The sequence below is a fragment of the Harmonia axyridis genome, chromosome 4 (genome assembly GCF_914767665.1).
Source record: "Harmonia axyridis chromosome 4, icHarAxyr1.1, whole genome shotgun sequence".
NCBI lineage: Eukaryota > Metazoa > Arthropoda > Insecta > Coleoptera > Coccinellidae > Harmonia > Harmonia axyridis.
In genome coordinates, this window is record NC_059504.1 from 27,613,975 (window position 1) to 27,627,868 (window position 13,894).

At 33.2% G+C, this 13,894-nt stretch overlaps 1 protein-coding gene across 2 annotated transcripts in view; it reads left to right on the forward strand.

The window, feature by feature from the left end:
* LOC123677850 (protein maelstrom 1) overlaps positions 1–8,711 on the forward strand; it is a 28,190-nt gene extending 19,479 nt beyond the window's left edge. For both annotated transcript variants that reach the window (XM_045614578.1, XM_045614579.1), the window contains exons 6-11: positions 5,888–6,142; positions 6,263–6,433; positions 6,622–6,753; positions 6,808–6,922; positions 8,155–8,205; positions 8,319–8,711. In XM_045614578.1, the coding sequence (XP_045470534.1) occupies positions 5,888–6,142; positions 6,263–6,433; positions 6,622–6,753; positions 6,808–6,922; positions 8,155–8,205; positions 8,319–8,410 (816 nt within the window). In that variant the 3' untranslated portion in view covers positions 8,411–8,711. The remainder of the gene's footprint in view (positions 1–5,887; positions 6,143–6,262; positions 6,434–6,621; positions 6,754–6,807; positions 6,923–8,154; positions 8,206–8,318) is intronic.
* Positions 8,712–13,894: the final 5,183 nt, after the last annotated feature.

Genomic DNA, 13,894 nt, shown 5'->3' on the forward strand with positions numbered 1-13,894 from the left:
TGAATAGAAAAGTAGTCATTGATTATTCAACTATTCAGTGAATACTCGACTATTCACTGATTATTCATGAATAGAAAAGTAGACATTGATTATTCAACTATTCAGTGAATATTCATGATTATTCGAATAATGCAAAATGCAATTATTCGAATAATTATTCAATGATTATTCGAATATTCAAATCATTCATTCATGATTCCCAGCCCTAATATGTATCAACCTCGTTTTCACTAATTTTTTAAAATTACAGGAGCTATGCGCAATAAAACTTTCTTTTCTGTTTCTTTTGTATGATAACTCACATTTTCAGTCTCAGAAATTGGTGCTGTGGCAATATATTCTCTCGGAGAATTTGGATGAAGTAAGCTGTGATGGAATTTATCACAACCATCTTTGTTGCACACGTTTTTCTTTCTACAAAACCTAATCTGATGATTGTTACGCAAACAACAGAAACAAATTTTATTTTTCTTCTGTCTGAATCCAACTGCTTGAAGTTACTGCAAGTATATGTGCAATGATTGTTCATTTTGCAGAACAGGCAATTGAATTTGCGGGTAGAGTTCTCATCACTGGCGGCACATACGTATTTTTTCTTCCTTTCATTTTCAGTTTCCGGATAACTTAGAACACAACATGCTGCATTTGCTATCTCAGCGAACCAATTAGAAAAATCTGAAATCTTAATGTTTTCAGTTTTGACATTTAGACAATTCCCTTTTTTGCCCCATTCCAATTTCAAAGAGGTTGACAACTTTGAAACTAGTCCAGTCAGTAGGTGTGGATAAGATGCATAGAAAACCTGGTGTGTCTACTTATACCTGTAAAACTTTCAGACAAAACGGGAGATTTTTCAGATTTATACCTACTTGATTTCGAGAGATCGCGGTCTGTTTCAGATGGCGCATACATCGTTTACATTTGACATTTCTCTCAATTCTCGACTCTTGTGAACCAAGGGCGTAGATCTTTTTTTCTTGGGGAGGGATAATCGAAAAAAAAATTTTAGACGATAACTTTTATTCATATCTGTAATGTTAGAAAAAGAAGTTTGATAATGAAGTTTGAACCAAATTACTCGAAATAATTTTTGTTGTTACTAATTCGTTTGTTCTTACCTTATACTGGGTGTTCTCAAATAAGAGTTACGAAGGAAAATGAGAAATTACTTGGATAATTTCGAGAAAAAAAAGTTTCATGAATATGAGCCCACAAACGCTTTGCTTTCAATATCCAGTTTGTTTCTAGTGTGTCGTACAGTTTATCAAATATTTATTAATCTTCGCTACAGATCAGGTAAATAAATACCAAAACTTAAAATTAATGTATTCATTAGAGCTTACTAGCTGGATCTTTATAATAATTTGGATTTTCTTGAGGATTACTAGAGATTTTTTCTCGAAATCGATAGCAGATACGACAAAACTATAACAAACCAAAAAGTGTAGTACTGGACCAGAGTTTTTTTCTACATTTTTCTAAACTAACAGCCATTCACCAAAATATAGTTTTGGAGGAAGGAAGCAGGCATCTTTCCAGAAAATATATCACCCTGTAGATTTGCATTCAAAATTAGCATATCACATGGTGAAAACTTTAAACTGGAATATCTATGGCAAATTCATATTAAATATCTTGTGAAGGGAAGGTTATACGAGAAAAAAACTTAAACTTTAACACATGTATCTCAAAACAAAATGTTTTGGGACTCATGTTATGGGAATTTTTTTCTTAAAATGATCCTAAAATCTGTCATTTTCATTTGTATCTCCAATTTAGGAACACCGTGTGATTAGTATCCCCCCATTTCTACGCTCTTGTCGTGAACTTTGAGTATAGAACAATAATACATTTATATTCTATGGTCTGTCATTATATTCCATTCATTTGAGTAAAAATTCGATATGAACTGAATTGTAATTTATTGTGAATGTTAGCAGGGTCTAAAATCAGTATTTCCTTTTTGAACGGCACCAGGCAGATGCGGGAATTCGAAAAATTTTAAAGAGCGCCACCTTACAGCACTCTGGTGAAGCAGACCACCAAAGCAACAGGTGGGTCTCTCGAAATTAAGTCTGAAACAAAATTGAATCAGTAAACACACCAGGTATTCTATGCATCTTAGGTGTGGATTGCAAAAATATTGTTGACAGTTGAGACTTGTCACTGTTACTGACAGATTCTGAACTGCTGTGAAGAAATCTAATAAAGGTTCTAATTTATCGTCGCGCAATTGCGGATACTTTCTAATAGAAGCTATCAAATCGTTAATAATGAACTCCGACTTTCCATACCTCTTTTCGAGTGTTTCTATTATTTTATCCACTTCACAGGTGAAATTCAATAATGCTTGAACACTTATCTTAGCTTTTCCTCATAAACATTTCTGGAGCCTAGCAATATTTCCCTATCACTGAAGCCGCATATTTCAGTGGTTTCCCTGAAGGCTGTTACAAACTGCAACCATTCAGTTGGATCTCCGGAAAATATTGGTAGTTCTTTGGGAATGGACTGTCTTGATAAAAACTTACATGTGTTATGATCTTCTTGTTTTACTTTAATTATTTCTTCATAATTCACCTTCCGCTTCCTCTCCTCATTCTTCTGGTGCAGTTTCCTCCTTCCATCACTGTCTTTTGTCCCTGTCTCTCCCTGGTGAATGCACTCGTCAAATTTTGAATGAAATGACATTCGACCAAATTGAAAATATTAGTTTTAGTTCGTGGCGGCGCCGCAATGTCATACTTGTCATTTCCGTTGATTTTGATTGGATACATTAATTAAAATCCGATACTGACCAATCAAAAGCGATGTGTAATCGAGTATGATCGTGCAAAGTCGTGAAACAAAACACGAAACGTTTACTGGAATGAATTCAAATATTTGTAATAGAGAGAGAGAGAGAGTTTATTGGTATTTCAATTACAAGAATTACTTCCATAGATCATAACTATAATGAAAGATATACATATAGGTACATAATGGCACAAACCTCGTAAATAATAAATAACAAGAATCTCAATTTGTTCATTGCGCTACCTACAGTTGACATAACGAAGCTTAACTAATATTCTCAAAATTGGCAAAACAAAAGCTAATCAGTTCATACACCTGGTTTTTAGACAGCTCTGACTTATACAAAACTGTTTTAATTAGAATAACAAATTTTACTGTTACTATGGAAACTTTAATATAACATATTTGAATGATTGAAAAGCCAACTAACTATTGAACTAGATAAAACTGTAACATCAACTGTATCGAAAGCCTTGTGGAAGTCGATGAACGCCAATACCAAGGGTCTATTACATTCATTTGTTTTTTCAATGAGTGTTTTTATACTTTGGAGGTGGTCATTTGTTCCGAATCCGAGGCGAAAACCCGCTTGTTCTACAGGTTGATAGAGGTCAATTTTGTTTTCTAGCCGTGTGGTTATAATTCTAGCTTATAAAGGTGACTGAGTAGACTTATTGGCCGGTAATTCTCTAAATCGGCTGTGTCACCCTTTTTATGGAGTAGTATGACGATGGAATCATGCCATCTCTTGGGGATCGAGCTATTGAAGAGGCAGAGGTTAAAGAGATCTCTTAATTTTCCAAGTAAACTCTGGCCAGCTATTTTGATTGCATCCGACATTATATTGTCTTCACCTGGTGATCGGTTTTTTGTTTTCTTCAAGGCCAGTTCTATCTCTCCTATGGTAATATCAGGTATTTCTTCTGATCCTTGGTTGACAATACCTTTTTTCGTAGTTGAAAAATCTGCCTCGTATTCCTCGTCTACCTCTTGACGGCTTTTATAGAGCATCTGATAGAATTCCTCCACAGTATTCAGTATCTCGTTTCTATTTGTTGAAATATAGCCTTGTTTTTTTTTAAGCTTATGTATTTCTCCCTTTCCATTTCTCAGTCTTCTGCGCAATACCTTCATACTTTTTGTTATTCTCTATAGTCTCCTCAATCTTATTTGTATTTTCTGATGTCTTTTCTTATGGCGTTGGATGTTTGTTTGTTCATCGCTTTCATCTCTTTTTCGGTGGTCGTTTTCTGGCTTCCTTTGTGTCTTCTTTTATTAATAGTTCAGTTGATGCACTTATTTTTTCTTCTTTTTGTGTTTTTGGGCAATACTTTTTTCCGCTCGCAGATAATGCTTTGGCTATAGCGTCATTCAATTTCTCGATGTTCTCTTCCCTATTTGATTCTTCCAAAAGATGACTAATATTCTTTTGAAAACCATCTATATCGGTTGGAGGATGCCAAGGTTTTCTCTGCGACTTGGCCATCCTGTTTCGACGCTCTTTCTTTAGGTTCAGAACGATTTTTGCTCTTACTCTACGATGGTCGCTACCCGTGAAAAACCTATATTTAATACTGATACATCTTTGACCGTATTTCTGTTATCAGCTATTATGAAGTCGATCTCATTTTTTGTTCGACTATCTGGGCTCTTCCAAGTCCACCTTCGATTAAGTTTTTTGTAGAAAAAACTATTCATGAGAAATAAGTTGTTTTGTAAGAGAAGTCCTATACCAGATATAAATTCTGCCTATATTGGTCAATCCTTGTATGAGGTTGAATTTGACCAGGAGACTGTTCAGAGACCTTGAGGGTCTGAACACATCTTCGGCACCGGGCCCTGAAGGCTTGACAGCCCAACTTTTGAGGTCTTCGGCAGCCTCATTATCAAGACCGCTAAAACTCTTATTTTCGCGAAATCCTTCCGGTCAAGCATTTTACCGTCTTCCTGGTTGACGGCGTCAGTCACACCTGTGTTTAAGAAGGGTAATAAATTTTCTCCACACAACTATCGACTAATCAGCTTGACGTCACTCGCATGCAAGACTATGAAGAGAAGTATTGCGAATCAAATGATGGAATTCTCTCTAACCAATAACTTAATTCCAAGCTGCCAGCATGGGTTTTTGCAACCTCCTGCAGTGACTGGATAAGTGGACCAGGAGTAATGATGCGGGTGTCCCTGTTGATGTTTTTTATTATTATTATTATTATTAAACAAAGATTAAAGTTTAGGCAATGCCTATAAACTCACAGAAAAATATTTTTTTTTTTTTTTAAAGAAGAGAACAAGGTAAAAGTGCTTGAAGAGCGAAATATATAGATGATCTGGAGAGATCATCTGGAGAGATGGATTTTTTGAGGGCTTTTGCAGGGTATTGAGGAGACTTATGAGACAATATGAGATGTCGATGTCATGTGGAAAGGTTGTAACGATGAACGCTCCGCCTAATAATGATTTATCCTGCGGATGTTGCGATCGTTATATTTCTAATTCCTCAAACGGCCACAAGTGCATATTGCATATGCATATTCTGTGTTTTCATTATTTTCTCTAAACTATATTTACTCATGGCTATTTACAGGGGGAAACATTCATGTAACATTTGTTCAAATTTTAATTATAATTAACGCCTTATCTGTAATCATATGTAATGAATTTTTTTTAAATTGTTTTACATTATTTACATAGATGTGAGTGAAGTAAAGATTTTTTCAAACCAGCGTAAATACTCGGTGTTATAAAGGAAAATAAACTACAGGGAAGTACTCGCCAAGTTGGGTTGTAATAAATTATATGAATTTGTATATCTGTCTTATTTGCCTAATTATTAGTAAAAGTTCAAGGACACTCAACCCACGCTTGAATTATTCAAAATGAAATGAATATTTATAAAGGTGCATCATGAAGTACACAATTTCCTCATCAAAATGTTCTCTTTGCCAGATTTTGTGTTCAAAATGGCATAATGTTGAAAAAAATTGAAAAAACAAGCTTGAACTGATTTCACCAAAGCCACTTATTCTGCTTCATTTCTTAGAAGCCTAAAAGCTTATTGTTCTCTATACCTACCAATATTTTTTTTTTTTAGAGTAGATCAAAAATTACTCAAAAACTCCCTTTCTTGTATGCAAGACCAACTAACATGGAAATGGTACAAAGTGTTTTGGACACTTGGTGTGAAGAATATGATTCAAATTCAAGTTTCAAAGTGTACAATGTGACTACTTTATTCAATTTACTACATGAAAATATCATTAAAAATACAGGAGAACATCCAAGTGTTATCAGCTACCGTGAATTTGACAGAGACGTCCACCAATATGATTTAAACATTGCTTGTGAGGTAACGTTCTATCATAATACAAATTACCTCATAGAATGGAGTCAATCAATCTTATATATTTATTATAATAACAATATTATATATTTATTATAATGTTAATATCATATTGAATATTTTCAGTATCACAGAAGCATAGACATGTCTGTTTACTGTTCTAAATCAACTGCTATACGGTCATGCTATTTAATATGTCAGAACATCTGTCCAGGCTTGAATATTGATCTAGTACCAGGACAACATATTCCACATACTTTTATAAAACATTCAGAAGTTAAAAAGAAAACTTGTAAGGTGAGAAATCACACAATTTGCATATAAATGAATTTGTCAAAAAGGTGGGTCAATTCTTCTTTTTTTTTCACATCAGCACCAACACCATTCTTGAAATATTAGCAGATCTAAAATTGGTCAATGTGAAATTTACTGTGTTTATGATCCAATGTATAAGGATTTTGAAAGAGATAAAATACAATTTACAGCTCAATTATGACTCCTCCAGTACTGTTAGAGAGGACAGTAGTGATGCTGAGACTATTATGTCACTGGGGAAAACAAGTACCTGCATGGAAGATTCATCCTCTTCAATTATATTACCAGAATATGATGAAAGAGTAAGTGGATTTACTCAATATTATAGAAGGAGATATCATTATGAGCTCTTTTAGGTATCTTCCAGAAGAAAATTTGACAATAACTATATGAGTGGTAGCAGCAATTCTATCAATGATTTGACTTCAAGGACAGGAAGTTCCGGTTTCAGTAGGAGACCTGCAGTTTTGCGTAAGTTCAAAAGTATTTTTTAGGCCTAAATTCGTGAATATATTACTTCGGTGTTTTAAATTAAGATATATTCTAAATCCAATTCTTGATGTTTATTAGAATTCTCAACAATGTTTTTAAATCGATATTATGCTAAATGAATAAAGTGTTCCACCATCCACGCTCTATTATGGTTAAGCATTAAATTTTCGAATTTTTCTTTCAATACAGTATCATTAGGCTCCATTAGAACTACATTCTCAGATTGTTTGGAAATACCAAGAAAATGTAAATGACCAAACATATGTTTTTTCTTATGGAATACCTTGTTTTATTGAATTTTCAGATTGTCTGGAATAAATGAACCCAAGTTCGTTTGAAGTTTCAAATGCTTAAAAATAACCGTTTTTGAGACGTTTCGATTTTTCATGAATTGGAGGGTGGAAAAACCTGATGAGTCAGAAATGAAAATAAAATATGTTCATATTCCTGAAATTGTTGAAAAACTCCTTTAAATTGTTGTTAGCGGACAGAAAAAATGATTATATTGAGGTACCTACCTCAATGTTGGATGTGAAACAACGAACACTAAACTGCATTGATGAGAGCAAAGTCATATTATTGATTGTTTACAATTTTATAAAGTGATATTAAATCACTGATATAACATCGCGAATCGTGACTACATGATATAATAATAATAACTTTTTTTCCTTTGAATGTATACACATTATGAAAAAAGTCAAGCAACAAAACAGATGCCAAATACAAAAAAAATAAAAACCAAACTAGACAATACAATGCTCAGAAAAAAGTAACAAAAAGTTATTCCCTAAATGATAAAAATTCTCCAATACTATAGAAGCATTCCTAAACTAAAAAAATCTTTAAACATCCTTTTAAATACATACAGCTTATTATAAATATCTAATCCTAAATAAATTGATTACCTCCTTCCAATTCTGTATTTGTAATTACAAAAATACTTTTTGTTTGTGTATGGTACTGGTGTCGGTCGCCACACCTCACAAACTTCCTCTGATTTTCATATATGAAAGTTGCCAACTCAAAAATTAATAACGATGGGAGTTTGATTATTTTATTTATTTTTATATTTATTCATTTATATTATCTTAGCGCTCTGTTCGGGGCACAAGCTTATTTTATACTAAACCATTATGAAGTATTATGAACTTTCCAATATTTTATTTGACAAAATAGCTTAAATCAATCTGCTCTCCTTTTCATTTCAGCCTCTTCCGTTAATGAAGCATTTTCAAAGTTAACAACTGACAAAGGATCAAGTAAGTATTCTCAACATTATTATTGATTATTTATATTAACATTTTTAGTAAATAAATATTACCATTCATGCTGCAGTTGCATTATAAGTTATTTTATATAACATTATTTTTAGCTCATACGAAAAGAGAAGCATTCCCAAGTTCGCGAGGTAGAGGAGGTACTCCAGTAAAGGGTAAAGGAAGGGGTCATCCCTTCAGAAAATGAATTACTCCATCAAATACATTTCATTTTATTCCATATAAGTTTTGAAATTATTCTTATTCTCATGTTGTTAATGATGACTTTTTACAATATTTTTTGTTGAATATTAATTTGTTATTGTACTTTTTGAAAATAGTTTTAAAATGTTTTCAAATTATGTTTTTTAGAATGAACTTTGTTTCAAATTCAACAGAACAGGATTTGAAAAGAATCGACTATATTTTGTTTTCAGTTTAAATTTGTTTCAATAATTTCCTCCAAGCTCTCTGAATTTTCAAAACATAGTAATTATTATTTTATCGAATTTTTAGTGTTTTAGTCCTTCTTTCCTAAAAAACCAGCATTCCATAGGGTTTGGATGTTGCCACTTAACACTCACCTCATTCGAAAGAGCTGGAATTGCTATTGAACCTGTTTTGTTCCTGTTCACTTAATTATACATATAGAGCGTTTCACCATAAAATGAACAAACAAGTAGTAGGTGTCCACTTGTAATGAAATAGTCTTGTGAGCATTCTTGAGACTAAAGTCACAAATGTATATGGGCCTGAAAGCAGTCTCAGAGACAAGTCGCCACTAGTCTCCAAGACTGCACATGTTCATTTCTACCCTTGATATCTAGTCTTCCGTTCATGTCAGATAAGTTGAAAGCACTCTCAGAAGGCATTTATTCCTGTAGCCCGTTAATTTTTTTTTTGTGTATAATTAATTATTAAATTTGATTAAATGAGTGTCTGACAGTGGACGAAATTTTTCAATTTATAAATATTTAGGAAGAAATGAAATTCTTATGGAATGCTAAGCAGAAGTTGTAAAGGATTGAGTCACGCAAATGAATACATATGAAGAATGCTCTTCAATCTAATTTCACTAAGTCTAAAGGCAATTCAAACTCTACTGCAGACATACAAATAAAATGTTCGAACTGCTGTGCATCCTCTACTAGTAAGCAACTCTTTTATGAGAGAGATAAATATGCATTCGCAGAACTACACGTTTTCTGTTTTATCTGGCATAGTTCCAACATAAAATTTGTATTTAAACATATGAAAAAAATTCCAAGTGATTCAGCATTTTCAAACTAATGAGAACCGAAGCTTAGGAAGTCAGCAGCAGATGTTAATGCAAGCTATATTAAAATCTGGTTCCAGTCGTTCACCAAGAATTGTGTGAAGCTCTAATTCCTGCAGATATACCGTTGGCGAAATTAAAAAATTAAGCATTTAAAACCCTTATGGAAAAATATTGCAAACGAATCTACACTGGGAAAAAACAATGTTCTGCCATTATATAACGCCATTATACAAAATCTGCGAGAATAAACAAATGAAGGTGTTAAGAAAAAGTGAGCCATTCATCAATTGCCACATTTTTTAATGATTCGCTATTTTTTTTTGTGGTCAACAGGCATTTACTACGGAAAAGTGCTCGTTGCGTGAATCAATGAGTGATTTGAATATTCTTTACTCAAAAATGACTCGCGACGTTACTTATGCGACGCATGGCTTACATTTAGAGGCCGAATTGGTCCGTCCGGTTTATACAAATCTAAATTTGTTTATATCATCAACCAAGAATAGTTATTTCTCTAATTCTGTGGTTATTCCGTTCATTCTTCCACATCTTGTAGAACAAAATCGTGCTAGAATATATCAGAAACGCACAGTTTTCATGGTTATATTTTATTATTCTATGTTGGTACTCCGAACTTTCCGCCACGGCTTTATCTGTCAATTCATCAATTTGCCTTAAAGAAATCAGTTCTGCCAACCAACATTTTTCAATGCAAAAATCACTAAATTATATTTATGGAAATATTTCATTAATTTCAATGAAAATGCATTGAATTAGAGAAAATAATGTATAATACTCGTACAGAAGGCTCATTCTACCACTCGTTCATTCCAAAACTCGCCACTTCGTGGCTCGTTTTTGAATTTTGAACTCGTGGAAGAATGTCAATGCCTTCTGCACTTGTATTATAAATAACTATTATAATACAAGTGCAGAAGGCATTGATATTCTTCCACGAGTTCAAAATTCAAAAACGAGCCACGAAGTGGCGAGTTTTGGAATGAACGAGTGGTAGAATGAGCCTTCTGTACGAGTATTATACATTATTTTTTCTAATTCATTGCATTTTTATTGAAATTAATGAAATATTTCCATAAATATCATTTAGTGATTTTTGCATTGAAAAATGTTGGTTGGCAGAACTGATTTCTTTTAGGCAAATTGATGAATTGACAGATAAAGCCGTGGCGGAAAGTTCGGAGTACCAACATATAATAATGAAATATAACCATGAAAACTGTGCGTTTCTGATATATTCTCGCACGATTTTGTTCTACAAGATGTGGAAAAATGAACGGAATAACCACAGAATTAGAGAAAGTGTTTTTAAACATAGACTAACTAAACGGAGAATAGATGAGACACTAGTAGAACAAGCTTCAACGCCATCTGTTTTTGTAGAACATTACTAATTCGTGAAAAAAGCTCAATTGAAAAAGGAATCTGTATCGTAAAGCTGCCTCAAAAAGAATTCTGTCGTGCACCTTTTGAATAGGTAGGTACACCCATATACAAGAGGCAAAAAGTTTTTTGAAATTCAAATTCCAAAAGGAAATCAGAAATGGATTCGTGCAAGTTATCGATGAGTGAGGAAATTTATTTTCATGAAAATAATACCTGCAACGAACTTTCATCTGATTTTCTTTTGGAATCGAGAAATGAGGATCAATAATCAAATTCTGGATAGAATAAAAATTTATTAACTGAAATATCACCAATTAAAAATAGAGATTTATTTCATAAATATCTAATCAATAAACTAATAATTGCATTGAAAACATTCTCAAAAACTAAAAATAATGAATTCAATAATACAAAATATGAGTATTTATACCTACTATAAAGCTCCTTCAGTTAATTACCTGGCAAATCAATTGAGGGCAAAGAACCTTTTTTCAGCTTTCCATTGCTTTCCAAACAATCACTATGAAAATGGCACTGGCATATTCTAACATGCTTAATTTGATATTTCTCCAATTCCAAAAGTTTCCTATTGCCGATGCGCTCAAGCCACACTTTTCGATTTTTCTCATCGGTAGTGATGGCATATCTACGAAAATAAAATAAATATATTCTTTTTATAGGTACTGCAAATCTTGTGTTGACGTTAAAAAGTTTTCAATTGGGTTTTGAATTCATATTTTATAATTACCTTCTTGCATCTCGATTTTCACATCCAATAACACAGCACGTCTTCACTCTTGCAGGCATATCGAAATTTATTATATTTCAAAAAGAACGTGTCAAACAACTCCTTGTGTCAGTTGACATTTCAAAGGTTTTTTGATAATAATGATTATACATTATACTTACTATTTTCATACATCTCCCCACACAAGCTGCATATAAATCGGTACCCTGGAGACTTTCCTCCCAATAGACCGTAACGTGTATGGGAGCCACTATTCACGAGTGATCTCCATGAATGCAACGACATCTAACTATCAAATTGAAAATAATTTTTTCGTGTATTAGTGTCCTCCTCCGACAGATGGCGCGGAATATACGAGTGGCTCATCTATTTTTTTAGTTTGTCTATGTTTTTAAAAGCACATTCTCGAGTTGCCAAATTTAAGGTAGATTCATACCAACAGTCACGGACACGGTACGATCAGAGACAAAGAGAACTAGTTTATCTATGATCAGAGACACTCCAGTCAAGATTTCTTCCGTCTCCGTGGTTTTCTTATGACTTTTTCACACAGTCGAAGTCATAGATTACATAGTCATTTCCCGTCCGATCGCTCCGTAGGCGATCAAGATCATGCCTTGATCGTGACTAAGATGTCTAAAAACCTGGTGTATGGACTGATTAGCTTTTGCTTTGCCAATTTTGAGAATATTAGTTTAAGCTTCTGATTGGCTAGGATCGGGTTTTAATTGATGTATCCTGTCAAAATCAAAGGAAAAAAGATCGAAATGAAAGGTGACATTGCGGCGCCGCCACGAAATAAAACTAATATTTTCAATTTGGTCGAATGTCATTCCATTCAAAAATTGACGAGTACATGTTTTTAGACATCTTAATCGTGACTGTATCTGACTGCTGCGCTGGTTGTAACATGACAGTCAGTTGAGTGTTTTCAGTAGTTGCACCAGTTGAATTTTCTTCCTTTTTTCTGATTTGCGATGGACGACGAAAAATTAATTGAGTGCGTTCGTGAGGAGAGACTACTAAGTATAGGGTTCGATGCTCACTGGAAGCATCTCGAGGAATATATGACTTGGAGAAAAAATCTTCAAGGACCCCCGATCTCTTTTTTCGAATTAATAAATTATCAGAAAGCAGATCATAGATCTTGATTTGTTCTTGAGTTACAGGGCATTTGAATCCCCTGGTTTCAACACCCGACAACTCCATTTTTGATGAAAAATGAGATAGATACGGAAATGGATTCGTTTTCTTCTCTTGCACAAGTGCTCAACCCACTACAATATTATAATTAAAAACATAGTAAATCCCTCAGAAAATCGTCTTCAAAATATGAGTTTCATTTCAAAACCCGATAAATCCAAGATATTTTCAAATCAAAAGCCGACAAATCCGAATTAGCCAATCATGGCAGTCGTGAAATCGGTCGTCAGGGCAATACGAATTATTCTGACAGTTTCTATCCAGATTATTACTGCACGTCTAGTTGCCGATGGTTGTGGGGCAGTGACGGCTCGTGCCCTCGAGATGTGGGTCGGCCACACACACACACATATATATATATATATTTTTTTTTTTTTTAATTCACACTAGCGTGGTTATATATATATATATATATATATATATATATATATATATATATATATATATATATATATATATATGTATAAATATATATAAATTTTCCCACACCCCTTATCATACTTATAACTATATAAATAAATATATATAAACAAATAGATTTCCACGTCACCCAAGAGGACGGGTTGGTTTTTTGTTTTTAATGGGAAACCTCACCTAGAATAGCCCTATTATAACCCAATATAAAAATGTAGTTCTCAAATCAATGAAAACTGAAATAAAATGAAACTCTTGAAAAAACAGAAATAATAAAATATTCAATTATCAACATAAAATATATATTTGAATAAACATAGAGAAAACCTCTCACGAAAACATATAAATAAATGTATAAAATATAAAGACCACAAAAAATATTGTGGAAATGACCGCATGTATTCTGGTCGAAAATGTATGAGCTTGCTTACCCTTTATTCATTTTTATAGATCAAATCAATTCGACGATCTTTCTTTGTCGCGAAGTCATCAATTATTTTCTCGAAAAAAATGTTTCCTCTGGCTAGTTCTTTAACTAAACCTCTTTCGATTGATATCAGTGCCAGGTTATTTAAACGGTCTTGAGACATCATATGTTCCTACTGAAAGATTTTATTCTTTTGAGCGCTGAAAAACTTCTTTCT